Source organism: Diadema antillarum, unplaced genomic scaffold, assembly GCF_040938485.1.
Source record: "Diadema antillarum isolate AM-2024a unplaced genomic scaffold, OU_Dant_1.0 seq00001276_RagTag, whole genome shotgun sequence".
NCBI classification, from domain to species: Eukaryota; Metazoa; Echinodermata; class Echinoidea; order Diadematoida; family Diadematidae; genus Diadema; species Diadema antillarum.
This window is the reverse complement of record NW_027272057.1, coordinates 86,612-107,614: the sequence shown is the minus strand read 5'-3', so window position 1 is coordinate 107,614 and position 21,003 is coordinate 86,612. Positions and strand designations below refer to the sequence as shown.

At 38.9% G+C, this 21,003-nt stretch overlaps 1 protein-coding gene across 1 annotated transcript; it reads right to left on the bottom strand.

Moving 5' to 3' along the window:
* Window positions 1-469: 469 nt before the first annotated feature.
* On the bottom strand, window positions 470-20,751 carry LOC139745567 (protein disulfide-isomerase-like). The gene is made up of 11 exons (XM_071655960.1): window positions 20,534-20,751; window positions 16,726-16,923; window positions 15,166-15,323; window positions 13,883-13,996; window positions 13,205-13,309; window positions 7,904-8,029; window positions 6,390-6,590; window positions 5,795-5,915; window positions 4,710-4,888; window positions 2,667-2,738; window positions 470-1,544 (listed from the first exon to the last, which is right to left on the bottom strand). The coding sequence occupies exons 1-11, from the start codon at window positions 20,676-20,678 to the stop codon at window positions 1,455-1,457; spliced, it is 1,509 nt and encodes a 502-aa protein (XP_071512061.1). The 5' UTR covers window positions 20,679-20,751; the 3' UTR covers window positions 470-1,454.
* Window positions 20,752-21,003: the final 252 nt, after the last annotated feature.

The following is a 21,003-nucleotide window of genomic DNA, read 5'->3' as shown; positions in this document are numbered from 1 at the left end:
AACTTCTTTTCTTTGGGGGGGGGGGGACCATATCCTGTTGTTATCAATGGTCAAAAGACTCTCCTAGTGTGCTTATCACTGATCAGCCTTGTACAGTATTTCAAGGCATTAGTCTTCTAAGACATTCTGGAATACTTGATAAACTTTAGGTTTTACTGGACTGCTTGCCTACTCATAATAATCACAGTGCTACCCAATATGACATCCGAAGCAAGTGATGTGTCAAGTTTAATAATGCTTCATATATCATAAAGTACATCAGCAGTGGCAAGATTCCCTTGAGGTCCACAAATGATAAATCAGTGTTCAGGGGCGGATCCAGGGAGGACCGCAACCGGCGCACGCCCCCCTTTATTTTTTGTTGAAACAAAAGAAATAAAAAGAAAATAATGGGGGAGGGGTGCGTGCGCCCCCCCTTTAATTTTGTAAATGCGCCCCCTCTTTACGGAATTCCTGGATCCGCCCCTGGTGTTGTAACTTGGTAAACAGAGAGAGAGGGGGTACAGCTATTGTCCATACTGCTTGTTAATAGAGGTACAAGAAAACTGAGTGTGACTGAATCTAGTCACATATGCATGTGCAGCAAAGAGTATGCTCTACATAATGTTGGTATCCTTAAGGACTATTTGGGTAAATAGTTTAGTGAACAGCATGAACAAGTATGTCACCAAGCAAAAATTGGTGGTTACACTCATTCTGGTTCTCAGGCACTGAGATTGTACATGGACTGGATTCAATGGCTTTAGCCTTTGAATGAACCTCATCGAACCTCACATCCAATTAGTCACTAATAACTCATAACAGTATATCTCACACCACAACAAAATAAAATACCTGCAATAAGAAAACTGTGACAAATCCTTTAAAGTACATGAAGCTATAACAAGCACAGTCTATGTTGCCTTGTGTGCTACGCCCTACATGGAATGACTCTAAAGTTGCTTTCGAGTCCATCCCAAGTCAAAAGGGTAAAAGAGAGCAAAACAAAAATTTACAGAAAGCAATGATAAGAGTCAACCTCAAATGAAACCCATGTTTGAAACCCAATACCATGATGTGACCACTGAAATTTATAAAATCTCTACTAGACTCATATGAAGATACAGCATGTTTGCATCCCCATGGAAGCTCTCAACTACAGACTACACAAAGAAAAGTGTTGCACATAAAGATCACAAAACCAAGTTTGGCAGCATTCTCTAGATTGAAAATTTCCAATGGCATGTTCAATAATCACTGTCTTTGATCCACAGGTTCTAAACACTTCATGTACTATGCAAAGAATGCCCCAATATGTATCAGAACATTCACCCGTGATTACATATCACCTTCAGAAATTACATGATAACCTTCAGAAAATATGTCCAATCAAGGTTTTCATGCAAGACTTGGGATGGACTTTATCCCAGGATTTGATGTTAACTAACAAAATGTTGTTGGTTTAATGATGTAATTTAAAGTTCATCCCTGGATTGGCCATCACCTCCCTCATCCTGCTCAAGGACTTCATCATCCTCCTCATCATCCAATTCCTCAGCATCACCCTGGGAATAATGAAAGAATGAAGCTCATCAAACATCCATCCAATGGTAATATCACACAAATATGTTGATTAAACATGATACCAAGATATAGATTTCAAACTGACAATTTCATAATGCTGCAAATGTGAAAAGTTGGCTCTGAATGCATGAAAACTGGCATGTGTATGGAATGATATGCATGCATAAAGATGCAATGTTGGTGTGACAAAATTAATTGTGATTTAGTTTATTCTGTAATGTGCACATTTAAGGCATATTTGGAAATATCCAAGAAATTGTCTCTTTTTGCAACCTGAAAGGGGGCATGCATATATGCAGGGCTCAACACTAACGGTGGCCCGGTGGCCCGTGGCCACCAAAAACGCAAGTCGGGCCACCAAAATTTCAGAAATAAAGAATTTTGTGGCCTGATCAGGCCACCAAAAAAGGTCGGATGTTTGCCTTTGAGCCACCAAAAATAAAAGTTAGTGTGGAGCCCTAATATATGACATAATATGTGTATTAAAGGGCAATAACAAATCGTTCAGAAACAATTATCTCTGCCAGTCTTTAAAAAAATGAGGGTTTTTTTTTATTCTGACTTTTGTCTGTCAATTCATATACTGCACTTTCTTCATTTCTCCAGTCATTCACATTCTACATTGATTTTTTTTTCCTTTTATACAGTAATGGTGCTTGTAAGAACTGAAAAAATGAAATCTTATAATACATGTACAAAGAACAGCATGGGTATGTGGCTACATTCATGGCTGTGTGACTGATAACAGTAGCATGGGTGTGTGTCTTATAACATAGATGTGTGACTTATAGCACGAGTGTGTAGCTGATAGCACAAATGTGTGCCATACAGCATGGGTGTGCGACTTATAGCATAGATATGTGTTTAACAGTATGGGTTGTGTCTAACAGTACGGGTTGTGTCTAACAACATGGGTGCGTGTCTAACAGTATGGGTTGTGTCTAACAACATAGGTGTGTGTCTAACAACATGGGTGTGTGTCTAACAATATGGGTTCTGTCTAACAACATGGGTGTGTGTCTAACAGTATGGGTTGTGTCTAACAACATGGGTGTGTTTCTAACAGTATGGGTTGTGTCTAACAACACGGGTGTGTTGCTTACCATATCTTTTCCTCCCGACTCTAGAAATGAAATCATGGCTTCCAATTTGCGGTCCCCTGCATAATCCACAATCTGAGCAAGAAAGAGAATTACATCATGTAAATAAAACACAGATACTTTCCTACCTATATGCAATAAGTCAGTTTGTCAGAGAACCTTGTGGGCAATTCCGCGGTTAGTAACGTTACATTTAAAGAAATTTAGATATTTATTTTTACTGCTAAATCACCATTTATTCATTTCAAGTCAAAATCATCTTAAAACATGTTCATCCTCCCCAGGTCTATGATATAGAAAAGAATGAGTACAATCCAATAAATATTAGAATTGCTATGGCAACTAAAAGGGCTGGTTAGTAACGTTACGAAAAAAGGACAAGACCAAAAAAATCAATGTCTTGTAACAAAAAGTGTGCAAAATTTCAAGTTACTTCAAACAAAGTGTTGCATTAATTTTGATTATTGCATCATGACAAATGTTCACGCAAGTATTTTTAGCAGTTTGACCAATAATTCATTAGCTAGACCCCCAAATGCATGGTTAGTAACGTTACGGTTAGTAACGTTACATTTGTCCGGAGTAATTCCGCAGGTCATTTCACCCTTCTGTTATTGACAAAATGTCACATGACTTCTGGAGTATTTAAATGTATTTATCTTTTACCTTTTAGCAAAAATTTGAGGAAAAAATTTCAAAGCAACCCACTGTAATTTGCATTTAAGTGAATTTCAGCATCCCCAGTCCCACATGTACATTTTAAATGATGGTTTTAGATCTCGCAAAATCAATAAATACGAAAAATAAAATCTACTGAATTTGAAAGACCTTAGTGATTGGTGAACATCCATGGCATTAGTTGATACCTAAATCAAAGAGTTAGATAAAGAGGCACATTTCTTTTATCCATGTCATGTCCACCTAACTGCGGAATTGCCCTTGTGCACAAATGACCACAGATGATTGCAGAGAATACGAGAGTCAGATTTTATGCATCACATGATGACTATCTAGAAGGATACACAGGTGCTCCACACATAGTCCTTTCCACAATAGAAGATTTAGGCTCCTACCAACCTTTACTGACTTGCTGGCTAGCTTTCGTCCACTCCTGTGGACTTCTTCATGATCCTTTCCATTCATGCACAAGATGATAGCTAATAGAGGTAGGCTGATCGCTCTAGAATCTGGCCTTCGTACAATCACTGCTGGGGCATGCTATGAACATGGCACTTTTCACAAACAAATATATATTCTTTACAGCTCTATCTTCTTTATCACAAATTCTGGTGATGTAACTACACAATGAATACAACATATGTGTGTAACGAGGAGGTTCAAATTGCACCATTATTACACTGATTACAGTACTACAGTACTACAGGCATTTAATCGACTTTTAAAGGACAAGTTCACCTTCATAAACATAAGGATTGAGAGAATGTAGCAATATTAGTAGAACACATTGAAAGTTTGAGGAAAATCGGACAATCCGTTCAAAAGTTATGAATTTTTTGAAGTTTTTGTGCAGTCACCGCTGGATGAGAAGACTACTGCAGTGTATGATGTCACATGCGTACAACAACATAAGGAAACTATAAAGAGAATTTCATAAAATTTCATTCTTCAAAAAAGTACACATTCCCTTGACTCGTTACTGACATATGTTGTGGGTAATATTATTCCCCCTACCTTTATAAAGAGGCAAGCCAAGTGCTCTTTTATCATGCAAAAAAAAAAGTGAAAATATGTTGATATTTTCTTTACATTTCCTTTATACTGTTGTACCCATATGACATCACAAGCTGTAGTAGTCTCCTCATCCAGCGGTTCCAACACAAAAATTTTAAAAATTCATAACTTTTGCATCGACTGTCCAATTTTCCTCAAACTTTCACTGATGTGTTCCACTAATATTGCTGCATTTTCTCAATCCTTATATTTTTGAAGGTGAACTAGTCCTTTAACATTAGCACAGATTCATTGGTGTTTTATTTCTCCACTGCATCACTCAAGTTCCTACAGATCTATGAATAGCATTCTTACCTCATTGTCTCCCTTTTTAAATAGTTTGATGGTGGGAAAACTTCGAATTGAGACCTCTGCCACTTCATTTGCAGTTGAATCCATCTTGGCAATGACAATATCAGCATTGTCTTTGAAGTGTTCACCAAGTTCTTCATAGATTGGAGCAAGCTGCTTACAGTGTCCACACCAAGGTGCATCTACAATTGTAACAACCATCAGACGGGGAAGGGGGGGGGGGAATAAGAATAAGATGACTATTGTCTCATATGGTACATGCCCAACAATATATCAGATTTGCCTTGAACAAATTCATTACCAACCTCTTCTAACAACTTTTCTACAAGGGCATGAGCATTTTTCCATTAAGTTCTGAGAATTGCCAATATTTAATCTCCCATAAAAGTTTTGAACAGTAATCTACCCATAAGATGACATAAACTTACTGGAGTTAATCTCTTGATTTATTTGTTGACCTATACACATGTTAAGTGCTTAGCAGTCTTTTTAGTCACTATGTGTTGTAGAACACATTTAGGATGATATACCATTAGAGTGCTACTGTTGTGAACTCTCAAGACTCTAATGAACTTTGCAGTTCATAACTACTTACTCTATGACAGAGAACTATGGAACAAACTGAAGAGCAAGTTATTTTGTAACTTCTAGAAGTATTGTAGTGACAGGCAACACATATGATCAGCTACAACAACACCTTTTCCCAACATCTAGAAATAAACACCAACTTGACTTAAACAAACCATTAAGTCTCTCTTGGCCAACAGTTGCTCCTCGTATACCATTTTCAACTTACAGAAGTACATCATGTTAACTTAGCAAGATTAGCTGTATCTCACACACCTTGCTTCTGACCAGGTTACAGACTACAGCAATCTAGTACTCAGTCATTTTTCTATACTTACATTTTTGGACTTTTACACTTGTACAGATTATGGCCCATGCTGCTCTACAATCAAATTTGTGTTTAATACTTAAATGTAATAATATATTCTCTTGTAAGAACGCAAATGGATGGAAAGAAAAGCTGGAATTATCACTTTCTCATGAGGGCATAGATATGACCTCAAACTTTTTACAATACTTACAAAATTCAACAAGGACATCCTTGGAAGCATCAAGAGCTACATCAGCAAAGTTTTGACCAACAAGAACCTTGACAGGGTTAGCATCCCAGTCCTCAGGGATCTCTTGAGAGTTCAGGTGAGGCTGTGAAAGAAGAGAACCAAGTAAAGTAGATTAACTTTCCATTTCCATGCTATAAGATTATCAGGTGAGGCTCATGTATATGTCATTAAATTGCAAATCTTTTATTATCTTCATAGAAAAAGTTAAAGGCCTTTTTTAATGACAATAAGATATTATTGCTAATACAGAGATGATATTGAGGTTTGTTGAAAAAATTGTAAATCAAAATTTTCAGGTGATTTTGATGCATGGAAAAAGCAAAACGTGTGTAGACTAGAAAAAAAAAAAATCTGACATCAGATTTAAATCTAAAGAATATCATACCTGACATTATCAGTATCATTATCATACAGTCTTCTGGCAAATTTCCAACATGACACTGATCAAAACAAATGTTAAAACACTGTTGAGCAAGTTGTCAGTACAAGAACAAGTATCATTCATATTCAGCTATCTACGTCTATACCCAATAGCATTACAAATAGGGGGATGTACCTTAAGAGTACCAGCCTGGAAGTCTTTGACAAACTGAGTCAATGTTTCTGTGGTCAGCTCTGTGGTAGTAGGTTTGTATTTCTTCATGTCTCCATCCAGAGTGATGAGACGTACTGCAGGGAGGTCCTCCTCTCCCAGGAGGAAATATTCCAGGATTCTAGCATTGGCATCGACTCCAGCATCAATGAGAACAAAGAGAACCTGAAACGAGAAAACAGGTGCACTGTCACTGAACACTCCTCTCACACAAAGAACAGCACATTTACAAACATGTCATACATTAATACTGGCTCAGTCTTGCTATCATCAAATTATTTTGCATGTATTTAATTGTACTCATCACTGTCCTGTTACGAGAATTACTATGTCAAGTTCTTACATTTATCAACACCAATAAAATCTTGTGCTCAAAAAATTGCAAATGCAAGCAAAATTGTCAAAAATATGAATTTTCTGTACTCCATCTCTTGCACTTCTCTCCAGACAAGTAATCCAAGAAATAGGGACACAAGACTTCTGACAGTTTCTTTCTGGAAGAAGTGAAATACAGTAAACCTCGCATGAGTCGAAGCTCTCGGGACTGACAAAAATGCGTCGACTTAAGTGAAATTCGACTCTGGCGAGAGTCGATTTTTTTTCGACTCACAGTTATGTACATGTATTATAGTACATTTGCATGCATGTGTGTGTGTGTGTGTGTGTGCGTGCGCGTGCGTGTGTGTGTTTGCATTCAAATTTGTCTGTTCTTGAAGATAATGTTCTTATTTTGTTCTAAATTGAACATGGAATTTGTATCAATACTAGTAGTTAAAAGTAGTTCTGAGAATGTCTGCGCTAATGTGGCAATGTGCATGTGCTATGTCTATGGTGCAATATAGGTAGCCATCTCTGTCAACCTACCCTGAGACAAACACTCTCCCAGGCCCATCCCACCTCCATTGAACAAAACTGTACAGCCAGTCGGGCACGCACAAACAAGCTCCGCCCACTTGGCCTGTCACTAAAATATTAAAGCAGCGATTGGTTGACCAAGGAGTTCTGGCTTGACATGGATAAAGTATGGATGTGCTGTGTATATGGATAAAGTATATGGATCGATGTGCTGTGTGTATACATGTATACATGTGTATGTATTCGACATGCGTGCAGAGCGGTACGGTGAGTGTGCATGCTTACCTGCAGCGGGCCAGGGACGGGGTTCTTCGACATGCCGATTTTTTTTAATGTAATGAGAATGCCAGACAAATCTTCTTCGGCTCAAGTGATGTAAACTACGTGTATTATGTACAAAAGGGACTGAATGTTTTACTTCGACACAGCCGAAATTCGACTCTCGTACTTCGGCTAATCCAAATATTTCTTAGAGAAAACACATAGGGAAAAATCGGGACTTCTTATTTTGCTTCGAGTTAAGTGATTTTCGACTCACTCGACGTCGACTTATCCGAGGTTTACTGTAGTTTCTATTCAATATTAGTCATTAGGAATGTTGGCAAATGTGATCTCATAATTACCTCTCCTTTGAATGTGGCAGCAGCGGCCAGAAACTGATCATAAATAGTCTGGTAGTTGTCAGCAGCCTTCTTCACAAACAGCAAGTTGTGGACCTTGATCTCTCCTCCAAATATTTTGGGTGCCATCTGAAAAGACAGATTGAATAACAAATTACATAGCACAGAACCAATTCAATAATTTTTGAGAGGAACAAAAGAAAATGCACAAATATCATTTCACGTACCTGAATAGTACAGTATATATATTCTAGCAATTTTACTGTCATTGTGCACTTGAAATACAAGAGACCCGCGGGTCTAGCGCTCACCTGAGTATCGCAAGTTCACCTTTCACGCAGTCACTAATTTAAATTATTCACAGCTCTACCAAAATTTGACCAGGCATTCTCAAGTAGAAGATGAAAATGTACAATAAGGGCCCAATTTTTTTTAAGATTCCTTAATTTGGGGGGGATTGGGGCCCCCTGGGGCCCTCTGGGTGGGGCATGGTGCCCATTTTGATAAATTGAGATCCTGACCCCCTAGGGATGCTACCTGCCAAGTTTGACAAATATCCATCGTGAGGTTTTCAGGACGAAGATGAAAATGTACATTTCAGGCCCCCATTTGGACCCTTCCAACCACCCCCCCCCCCCCCCCCCACCCAAGAGGGGCACCCCTGGATCTCCTATGAACAAACTTGAAACTACAGTCATTAATGTACTCACTCATAGTATTATTTCAGCTCTATAACTTCTGATTCTAGAGAAGATTTATAAAGATTCCTTCATTTGGGGGGTTTGGGACCCCTGGGGGCCCCCTGGGTGGGGCATGGTGCCCATTTTAACAAATTGAGATCCTAACCCCCTAGGGATGCTACCTGCCAAGTTTGGTGAAAATGGGTCATGGGGTTCTCAAGAAGAAGATAAAAATGTACAATTTAGGCGCCATTAGGACCCCTCCTCACCCCCTCCCCTGGGTCCCAAGGGGGGCACCCCTGATTCTGCCATGAACAAACTTGAAACTACAGTCATCAATGTACTAACTCATAGTATTAACTTAGCTCTATCACTTCTGGTTCTAGAGAAGAAGATTTTTGCGGATTCCTTAATTTTGGGGGGTTTGGGCCCCCTGGGGGCCCCCTGGGTGGGGCATGGTGCCCATTTTAACAAATTGAGTTCCTAACCCCCTAGGGATGCTACCTGCCAAGTTTGGTGAAAATGGGTCATGGGGTTCTCAAGAAGAAGATGAAAATGTACAATTAAGGCCCCATTAGAACCCTTCCCCACCCCCCTCCCCTGGGCCCCAAGGGGGGCACCCCTGATTCTGCCATGAACAAACTTGAAACTACAGTCATCAATGTACTAACTCATAGTATTAACTTAGCTCTATCACTTCTGGTTCTAGAGAAGAAGATTTTTACAGATTCCTTAATTTTGGGGGGTTTGGCCCCCCTGGGGGCCCCCTGGGTGGTGGGGCATGGTGTCCATTTTAACAAATTGAGTTCCTAACCCCCTAGGGATGCTACCTGCCAAGTTTGATGAAAATCGGTCTTGGGGTTTTCAAGAAGAAGATGAAAATGTAAAAAGTTTACGCACGACGCACGACGCACGACGGACGACGGACGACGCACGACGGACGCCGGACGAAGGGCGATCGCAATAGCTCACTTGAGCCTTTGGCTCAGGTGAGCTAATAATTGATTTATAGGATGCTTCATGACTTTATGAATTTAGCACTGCTATCGAGTGTAACTTGCAAGTTTTAAAAAAAATATTTACCAACTACAAGTAGATCAGCACAGAATTCCCAAACAAGATTGGACAGCTTTGAGCTTTTCACTTGTCATGTTTCACATTAATAAAATTTTACTATGCACACCCAACGGCGTAGCCAGGATTTCATCTTAGGGGGGGGCGGTTAGTCTGCGAGGGAGCGAAGCGACCAAGCCCGAGCGAGCGGAGCGAGCGAGGGGGGGAGGGTGTGGGATGGGGGTGTCCCCCCTCCCACGAGGAGAACTTTTTGCATTTTGATGTTGCAAATGGTGCAATTTGATGCATGTTTTTGCGCGTTTCATCGACGTGAAATAGTCCCACTTGTTTAAGGTAGCAGTTTATTTTGATGTAGATTATGATTGAACAATCTGCCTATAAAATGGTATAATTCAAATACACTTCTTGTATTGATTTTTTTCACTGAATATCATGAACGCGACTGAACCCGAGCGAGCGGAGCGAGCGAGGGGGGAGGGGAGGGTGTGGGAGGGGGATGTCCCCCCTCCCACGGTGAGAACTTTTTGCATTTTGATGTTGCAAATGGTGCAATTTGATGCATGTTTTTGCGTGTTTTAACGAGTTGAAACAGTCCCACTTGTTTAAGGTTGCAGTATATTTTGATGTAGATTATCATTGAGCAATTTGCCTATAATATGGTATAATTTAAATCCACTTCTTGTATTAAATCTTTTCACTGAATATCATGAACGTGACTGAACCCGAGCGAGCGGAGCGAGCGAGGGGGGAGGGGAGGGTGTGGGAGGGGTGTCCCCCCTCCCACGGTAAGAACTTTTTGCATTTTGATGTTGCAAATGGTGCAATTTGATGCATGTTTTTGCGCGTTATATCGACGTGAAACAGTCCCACTTGTTTAAGGTAGCAGTATATTTTGATGTAGATTATCATTGAACAATTTACCTATAAAATGGTATCATTTAAATAATCTTCTTGTATTAATTCTTTTCACTGAATATCATGAACGCGACTGAACCCGAGCGAGCGGAGCGAGCGAAATGGGAGGGGAGGGTGCGGGAGGGGGTGTCCCCCCTCCCACGGTGAGAATTTTTTGCATTTTGATGTTGCAAATGGTGCAATTTGAAGCATGTTTTTGTGTGTTTTAACGAGTTGAAACAGTCCCACTTGTTTAAGGTTGCAGTATATTTTGATGTAGATTATTATTGAACAATTTGCCTGTAAAATGGTATAATTTAAATACACTTCTTGTATTGATTCTTTTCACTGAATATCAGAACGCGACTGAACCCGAGCGAGCGGAGCGAGCGAAATGGGAGGGGAGGGTGCGGGAGGGGGTGTCCCCCCTCCCACGGTGAGAATTTTTTGCATTTTGATGTTGCAAATGGTGCAATTTGATGCATGTTTTTGCGTGTTTTAACGAGTTGAAACAGTCCCACTTGTTTAAGGTTGCAGTATATTTTGATGTAGATTATTATTGAACAATTTGCCTGTAAAATGGTATAATTTAAATACACTTCTTGTATTGATTCTTTTCACTGAATATCAGAACGCGACTGAACCCGAGCGAGCGGAGCGAGCGAAATGGGAGGGGAGGGTGCGGGAGGGGGTGTCCCCCCTCCCACGGTGAGAATTTTTTGCATTTTGATGTTGCAAATGGTGCAATTTGATGCATGTTTTTGCGTGTTTTAACGAGTTGAAACAGTCCCACTTGTTTAAGGTTGCAGTATATTTTGATGTAGATTATCATTGAGCAATTTGCCTATAATATGGTATGATTTAAATACACTTCTTGTATTAATTCTTTTCACTGAATATCATGAACGCGACTGAACCCGAGCGAGCGGAGCGAGCGAAGTGGGAGGGGAGGGTGTGGGGGGGGGGGGGTGTCCCCCCTCCCACGGTAAGAACTTTTTGCATTTTGATGTTGCAAATGGTGCAATTTGATGCATGTTTTTGCGCGTTATATCGACGTGAAACAGTAACACTTGTTTAAGGTAGCAGTATATTTTGATGTAGATTATCATTGAACAATTTGCCTATAAAATGGTATCATTTAAATAATCTTCTTGTATTAATTCTTTTCACTGAATATCATGAACGCGACTGAACCCGAGCGAGCGAAGTGAGCGAAGTGGGAGGGGAGGGTGTGGGGGGGGGGGGGGGTGTCCCCCCTCCCACGGTAAGAACTTTTTGCATTTTGATGTTGCAAATGGTGCAATTGATGCATGTTTTTGTGTGTTTTAACGAGTTGAAATAGTCCCACTTGTTTAAGGTTGCAGTATATTTTAGTGTAGATTATTATTGAACAATTTGCCTATAAAATGGTATCATTTAAATAATCTTCTTGTATTTATTCTTACACCTAATATCATGAACGCTGTCTGTTCAGCAATCAAACAGAAAAAGCATGCACACTAGGGTGTAGATAGGGGCATATCCCCTCCCACACGAAGGTGATTTTGCGTTTTCAGACCTGAAATTCAGTGAACTAGTGCAAATTTTTGGTGCAATACTTTTTCATCGAAGTGTTAAGATCACGGAATTTAGCTCTTATTCCGAATGTGCACCATCTGTGTGTATATGTATAAAGTCTAGTGAGGTAGAGCTTTAATAGGGGAAGGGGGATTCCCCCGTTTTTAGAATTTAAATAAAGCAATCTGGGTATAACCACAGTCTACTTCTATGTATGGCGGAAGGGGGGGGGGAGGGGCGGGCGAGCAGGGAGAAGGCGTGGGCGAGTGTTATCTCCATCCTTCCCTTCCGATGGAGCTTTTGCCTTTTTAAGGTTGAAATTGAGATATCTCGTATACGCATATTTGATGGAATCAACATTTGGGTAATCACCAAAAAAAAAAAAAAAAAGGATGGGGGAGGGGGACTGAGGGAAGAAAGGGTCGATTAAAAGGGGGAATTCCCCTTATACATGAGGGAACCTTCAGTTTTGGGAATATAAGTGATAAGTCTTGTGCACTCAGAATTATTCATAATTTCATTGTAAATCTAAAAAATGTGCTAAGCTAGGGAAAGAGGCACAGAGGGGGAGGGTTTGGGAGGGGGATACCCCCTCCCAAGCACGAGAGATTTTGCATATTTTGAATTGAAATTCTACGATCTGGTGCACATTTTGAGTGAAATATTCCAAAAAATATCTTATTTGATGAAAGGTTGCAAAGGAGACCCGCTTCATGTGCATGCATACAGTATACACGCATTTTTTTTTCCGCCTCCCAAATCCCCGGTCCAAATCTTAGGGGGGGCGACCGCCCCCATCGCCCCCCCCTGGCTACGCCAGTGTGCACACCATGCTGATTTGCATTTCATTCTTCTTCTTTTAAACATCTTTAAGTCAATTCAACCTGAATCCATTCCAAACACTCATTAATTCTTCCTCTATTCTGAAGATAAATTTTCAAATAAGAAAATATGAATATCAATATCAATAATGAAGAAAATATCAGTATCAGTTGTCCTTGTCTTTGGACTGAATACAACACTCTAAGAGTCACCATCACATTTCTCTAATGTGACATGAAAGTGACGCTTACAGGCAACCAATATTCCAGCTTTATACCTCATCCCCAAACTCCACCACCAATGGGAGGCTGTTTCTTCCAATGAAGCTTGTCAGACTGGCAGCTGTCAGCTCTCCTTCAAACACGTTCTTTCCTTCGTCGAACTAGTAAGAGACAAGGTGAGTATTGTTAATTACCAAAACATACTCACTTCAACAAAGTTTGGAAGCTATTCTATCAAAAAATGCATGAAAGATTATGAAAAACCTGAGCAACGTTGAAAATGATTTGACTATATATCACCTAATTACATACAATGACAATATATAAAGAAGCGACTTAAAAATGAAGAGATTATTCTCTCAATCTCTTCACATGACATGTTTTTCAGTCGCTATCATTTAAAAGGTTGTAAATGAAATGCCAAGTAAATTGCAGTCTGTGGTCAAGACTGATCCCTCAGAAGTCAGCATATCTCATCTACAACTAGCAAATCATAGTTGAGGCAATCATCCCTGCATCACTTTGAATGTGCAAATCTAAGAAATATAATTACAAACCAATGCCTAGAACAACTATAAAATGACTACAAGATCATGAAAGGCCTTCTATGTAAGGCTGAGCACTCTGTAATCACAGATAAAAGATCAGGAAATAAAAACTATGATTAACATCAGCACAGACTTGCAATTGGTTAGGACAAGCTTTTTAGGATCTGCAAAATACATTAGACTAACCTTTTTGAAGAGAATCACACTGCCATCAGCAGCTTCAAACTTCTCCAGACTAGCATCATCTGATGTGATGCCAAAAGGAATCGAGTCCATGGAATCAGCAACCTCAATGAAGAGCTAGAAAACAGAAAAGAATATATGCAACATCAATTTTCTGTATCTGCTGTACATTTAGTTGTGATTTGATAGCGATAATGCAAACATAACGTACAGATTGGCAGGCATCCCACAAGCACCAATGAGCTGTGTGTAGCATGTGTACACTCTGCAGAACTGGGACATTTGCATTGTCACTATTGGTGCAGAAATAGAACTAACAAGCCCTGTTGATGTCTTTCTCTCAAAGCAGTTCCTAATAAGAGAAACAAAATATGTGAGGAATGGCTTGATAAGTTGTAATGTAGAAAGTTTTTAACTGATAATAAAGTCAGGATCTTAAGTTGTTATATGTGGATGTTTGATAAGTGTGCATATTGTTGTCTTGGTGGTAGTCTAGATCCATTCCTCACTGATGTAGTTTGTGCATTTTGTTTTGGAGTGGTGTCTTTTGCATTCTTATTCCGTAACAGGGTTTCAAGTCCTTTTGCTAATACACTCACGACTTGCACCTCAATACATAATAGCACATAACAAATAAATCTTTGCAGTTTTTTGCTCATACAGTGCACAATTTGAACTAAATTTTGTTACAACATAGCAAAACTTAGAGACCATATAATTATCATCTGTCTTTATGTACATTCACTTCATTTGTTCAGCTGTTTTCAGTCAAACAATAGAAACCTATCAGTCCAAAGAACTTTGTTATAATTGGAACCATCTGTATCCGTATGTCACTTCCAGTCAATTAAATTAACACTGCATGCAGTGCACGTCCCACCATTATGGCAGAAAATGCCTACCCAACTAGTCCAGAATGTTGACAATGCATACACTCGCTCTAGGACTACACGTACATTGTATGCATAGCTCAGTGACACACACTAAAGCTAGACTCAATCGCTCAAGCAGTTTGAATTGGTGATTGCGGTTCAGCTTTTAAGGTCGCCATATTGTTTGTGAATAATAGCCAAGGACTGTCTAATTATGAAATAATTCTTCTGAAGCTTTCCTTCTACCTTAATAATGCCTATGTGACCAAAAATAGATATGCTTTCAATGTACATTTTAGGTGTTAATCCTCCTCAACTAGGCCAGGCTTTTGGGGCTGTTCTATGGCCGGGGGAGGGTTGAATCAACCCCCTGGCCATTTTAGGGTTAAACAAAAAAACATAATAATAATTTACCTTAGCTGCATCACTCTCCACATCCTTGAAGAATCCAACGACGACAACATCAGCAGACTCCTTGAAGTCCTCTACAGCCTGGGCATTCTCCAAAGTCTTGGCTGGAGGACCGGTCTTCTTCTTTAGCCATGCCACAATCTCTGCCTTTGTCCTTCCTCCTATTGACACAATGGGAAAACAAGGCATTCAGAAAAAACATGCAGCACAGAAATATTCCCAATGTCAGAAACAAGTGTGTCACTGGTCTAGTGCTCACTTGAGCTATGCCCAACTCCTTGTGTGCATAAAAAAAAAAAAAAAACATGTCACCAAGCATGCATACAAACAACCTCTTTCCTACTTTGTTAAAAAGCAATACTCTATTCTCTGTTCAAATGTCGTTATCGTAGGTCCTGGGCATCTTCAACTGTTAAATAGTGTTGTTCATAATTGTTTGTTTAAGTGTGTGTGTGTGTGTGTGCACGCATGTGTCCATTTATAGTTGTAATGAGCTATCAAAATTCTTGGAAAGATCTTAGAGAGCTATCAGGTAATTGATGTCAATGTTTGAAGTGACACTAATCAGTTGCACACAGGCCATTTAAAAAAAGTTGAAGTCCAGAAAAGATAAAGACAAGGATGTCTAAAAAAAAGATAATAAGATACACAGAGACAACAGCTTTACAAAAATTTAGGTCCAACTGAATACAGTAACAGGAGAAGCAATATGACCACTTCAACTTAAGTAAATACACAATTAATGGCAATACCCCCCCCCCCCACCTCCCCCCCCCCCCTCAAAAAAAAAACCACAACAACAACAACATATTATCATCATTATTATAATACTGTGCACAGCATTGACACTGTGTAATGGGTGGGTAGGCATCTGCTTTTAATTCATCACATGGTCTTTTGACCATTTCCTTCCTAATCTTGATATGTAATCTGTTCTGGACTGGGAGTCCCCAAAAAAAAGGGTGATTATCTTCGCATGTGAGCAGCTCCAAGGATCTAACAAACAAAAGAAACCTAGAGACCTTGTGCAAGCTGAATCACAGGAACTACGTCCCATCTGGTAGGATTTTTTTTTTTCCAAACTTGTGAACAACAAATCTTTACAATAGAGATATATCAATTACAATTCTGAAACCACACTTCCAGCATTATCATTCATAAACATGAATACAATTCTGCTTTGTGATTACCAAGGTTTTCTAAAAAACATGTACAACTTCTTGTATGTTATAGATGTATGAGAAGTTACTAGAAAAAAAAATATCACCTCCTCTTTTTTGTTTGATGATGATTATCTGAAGTATGACGCACAATTGATTTTACTATATATCTTTATATCTGCATGAGTTACCAAATCTTACCAGCTTACACTGTATGGCATTGGCATTGTATACAGTTTATAAGTGTACAATTTCATGCTCTCAAATACAAACTTAATGGTTGGGGTGAGAATACTGCTATTACTATTTGTTGAATGGACACAATAAACTGACGAACCAAAAAGAATAAGGGGAAAAATATAATTTGACAAGTTTTGCGCAACTCCAAAAACCACTGCCTTACCTGAGTATTCAACTGGATTTCCTTTCTTGAAGAATTTGATTGTTGGGTATCCTCGTACTCCATATTTCTCAGCAAGTTCAGTCTCTGCGGTTGCATCAACCATTGCCAATTTGATGTCAGATCCTTCTTCTTTCAGTATGTCTGCAGCGGCAGCATACTCTGGAGCTAGAGCTTTGCAATGTCCACACCATGGTGCATCTGTACAGGGTAACAAACAGAAATATAAATGGGACTCGCACAAAAAGTTCTCATTTTTCTACTCCTATTGGTGAAGTTTACACCTCAGGTACATACTGTTCATCTCATGCAGAGAAAATGCACAAATCTATTTTCAGGTTGATGTGAAACATCACCACTTAATCAAACCATGCATGCGACCTCAGGAAAGAATCAAACAAAATATTAGACTACATATCATTTATTGTTTTACATCTTAACTTTCTTTTTCTTTTCTATCTTTTTTTCACGCTAATATTGACACGGGTCTCAGTAGGTATAATTACTAGGTTCACTAACTGCTTAAATGATAATGAAATACAACATTTTATTTTCTTTAAAAGCCTTATCATATTTTTGTATTTATAATATGAAAGTAAGCCAGTTCATTCAAAATATATGTTAGTACTTCAGTTTCATCTCTCTAGAACTGGACAAACAGCGCTATCTGATAAGTGATAAAATGCAAGGTACTGATTTTCTGCGAGTCTTCATTTACAATGTAGCATCTCATACGTAATAAAAAAAAATTTGTCCATGAATGATGGCAATATCACAACTCATGAATACATAGTGGATACGTGAAAAGATCTCCTATGTTCTTTTTACACAGCCCTCCTATAATGCAGGATTGTCTCGACTGATCTTTTCTCATTTTATTCATTCTTTAGACACCATTTTTTACATGGCTCTGGCTTTGTGGTTGTCCATCAAAAAATAATAATAATAACAACTGTCTTTGGCAAGAAATAATGCTTACCTGGTACTACTAATATAATATGGTAGGGAGACTACAAGGCAATTATAGGCTTCAAAGTGGGGTATTCCTGTTCACACACTTTATACACGTATATCTCCTTATCTTATTAAGCTGCCTCAAGCCAACAGCTGCAATTTGTTTGATATAGGCTCCATGATTTACAAGTCTCAGTTTCTCCAGATGCAATAATATCTAACTTTGTATTTATAACCCTCAGGCTATTGATTTACTGGAGGGATGAAATATGAGCTGAATGTTGGTAGCTTTAGGAAGTAATATGTAGAGGTCTTTTTGTACTTGTAGTGCAATCTCACATGGGGTTGGTTTGTTGGGAAGATGACCATATGGGAGCAAGTGTGGAATCAATAATCACTGCAAGCTCCAGCTGCACATGTAGTTTATACAGCCTAGTGGTTAGAAATGACTGATGAAAACAAGCTTTTATCATTCAAACTCCTTTTTCCTGTTATGAATTGATAATGGTCTATCATGAATGAAGCAAAACAAATACTAGCAATACTAAATTATTACTTGAAAAAAAAATGTTAAAAAGGCAGCATGATCAGTCCTTCATAAGGTTATATATCGTTATCTGTTGCCCACTTTGGCTAAACATCTTTAATGATTTATTACCTCTTTGTCACTGCATTTGTGCAGAATACTCCGAAATTGGTCCTCTATGGTTTGTCAACTAAATCCTAGCACAAATCTTTGAGCAATAGACACTTCACTTTAAAAGAAACCCCTTTAAAGGAAATGAAAATTTAGAGATTAGATCTATGAAGGCCACAGATTACAACTTCTGAGCATGCTAGCTACTGCACTGGACATATGGCATAAAAATAAAAAGTTGAAGAGTTTGCTTCAGTTTGGGGAAAAAAAAAAGGATCAATGACCATGAAAACTTATTCAATTAAAAAAAAAAAAACACCTTTCCACTGCTTTGTCTCCAGCAGGCCTACTTTTCTTGGATGACACAAGATCTAGTCTCTAGATGTACTGGTATAATAAATAGATTCAGTGGTTCTACCTTTTCACTTTCTTTGTGATGTTGAAGTAATTTAGAGTTTGGGATCAATATAACATATTGAGCTTTGAGACCTCTTACTACTTAATACTAGTACATGTATCTCAAATACCAGCAATTAAATCTGTCTTCACAACTAACAAATTAAACCACCAGCTATACATGTAGAAACCCATCAATTTTGCATAAATTACCTGAAATACCTGAATTACCTATGACGACGCCCAGTTTACAATTCAAAGGACCATTCAACAGACGAGTTCAATGTGATGTATTCACTGGGTGGTCAATTTATGCAATCTGGATTAAATCTATCATGCTTCTGTTTCCAGTGATCATAAACTGATGTTTCCTCGACAATCTCAGCTCAAAGACTATTCCAAGAATTCACTTATTCTGTCTTGATTCTGGCTGAAAGAGTTTAAAAGACAAGTCCACCTTCATAAACATGTAGATTGAGGGAATGCAGCAATATTGTTGAATACATTAGTGAAAGTTCCAGTAAAATCAGACAATCCGTTCAAAAGTTATGATTTTTTTAAGTTTCAGTTCTGTGATAGCTGGATGTGAAGACTGATATAGCTTGTGATATCATATGTATACAGCGATATCCAGAAATTATAAAGAAAATTCAGCATATTTTCACTTTCCTCACATAATAAGAGCACATGATTTGCCTCTTTCAAAAAGGAGGATGTAATTTTACCCTTAACCTACATCAGACAAGTTGAGGGAATGTGTACTTTTTTTCAAAAATGACATTTTGTGGAATTCTCTTCATATTTTTCTTGTATCGTTCTACGAATGTGACATCATCAACTGCAGTAGGCCTTTTAGTAGTCTTTTCATTCAGCAGTGACGGCACAGAAACTTTAAAAATTCATAACTTTTGAACAGATTGTCAGATTTTCCTAAAACTTCCATTGATGTGTTCTCCTTATTGCTGCATTATCTAAATCCACATGTATATGAAGGTGAACTTGTCCTTTAATATCGAACTTTAAATTTCGGCAAATCTTTTACCCTCAAAAATGCAAGTTATTGCAACACCTTCTTTATAACAAGTCACATTTTGGCACAGGATGAAGAGGTCAAATTTTGGTATAAAGGTAGACCTACTATTAAATAGAAAAGTAATAGACAACAATGTCACAACTAAACTTAGTGCAATGGCCAACAATGGTTACTATGGAATAGGAAAGAACTGACCCCACATTTCGGTCTCCATTCATGCATGGTCATAACTAAAGACTGTCAAGTCTTGACTCGAGGCAAACATGAATAAAGCCGAGAGGTTACTTGGAAGTAGTAAACTTAAACTGTGTTAATTTGCTGTTAGGTAATCACAGCTGTCACTCACAGACAGGCCATCCATATCCATACCATACGCCCATGATAATGAGCTGAGCATGCATGCCTACTTGAAACACCCCTGCCTGTCCAGTGTTCCCACCGAATCCCAGATGTAAATCATAGCTCTAACTGTTAGACCTAACAACATTAGGCCTAACGTAGGGTTAGGCCTACTCAATACTCACTCAGCCTTATTCTTTGATAGAAACTACCCTAGTGCAAGTTCAGCATCTGGAAAACACACAAGATAAGAAGTCACAGACACAGATACACATTCACAATTGGTGGTAGTAAATCTTAGGCCTCTCAAAGTTTCAGTTTCACAGGTACCTGGTGCTAGGTATGGTGTTCAGCATCAAAATGCATGCATAGGTCTACATTAACGTTAGTAAGTTTACGTACTAACATAGATCTGGAGAGTCTAGCTTGAGTTAAAGGAGATGAAAACTTACAAAACTCGACGAGAACATTTTCGTCTGGTCCAATGAAACTATCGAAGACGTCCTGAGTGAGAACATATACTTCGTTTTCCTTCTTCACCTCAGCTCCCAGAGCGAAACTGGCTAAAGCTGCCAAAAACAATACGATGAGCTTCATTTTGGTTGAATTCTATTCAGTTTCTGGATAGAGACAGGGACAGGAGTCGTTCTTCACGTGCAGTACGTGGCAGAAAGGAAGATGAAAGGTTGACACGGAAATACTTGGGCAATCGCGACCTCGGAAAGCACGGTACGGTCGCGTACGGTAGAGGGCACTTGTTCAGACTCTCTAAACCATTGCGGTAGCACGTACACGCCTAGTAAACACCCGTGTGTGTACCTGATTGGTCGAAACCATTAAAGGTCATCTCGGTCTTTCATGTGGAGATCGGTGATTGGTGGAAATAGTTGCGGGTCTTCCCCTTTTCCATTTAACCCCATCT

Excerpts from the sequence above, each read along its gene's own strand:
- LOC139745567 (XM_071655960.1), bottom strand. The coding sequence starts at position 20,678 with ATGAAGCTCATCGTATTGTTTTTGGCAGCTTTAGCCAGTTTCGCTCTG. Across the intron at positions 2,739-4,709 it reads TTAAAAAGGGAGACAATGAG|ATTGTGGATTATGCAGGGGA; the intron begins GTAAGAATGCTA and ends TTTCTTGCTCAG. Across the intron at positions 1,545-2,666 it reads AGTCGGGAGGAAAAGATATG|GGTGATGCTGAGGAATTGGA; the intron begins GTAAGCAACACA and ends CATTATTCCCAG.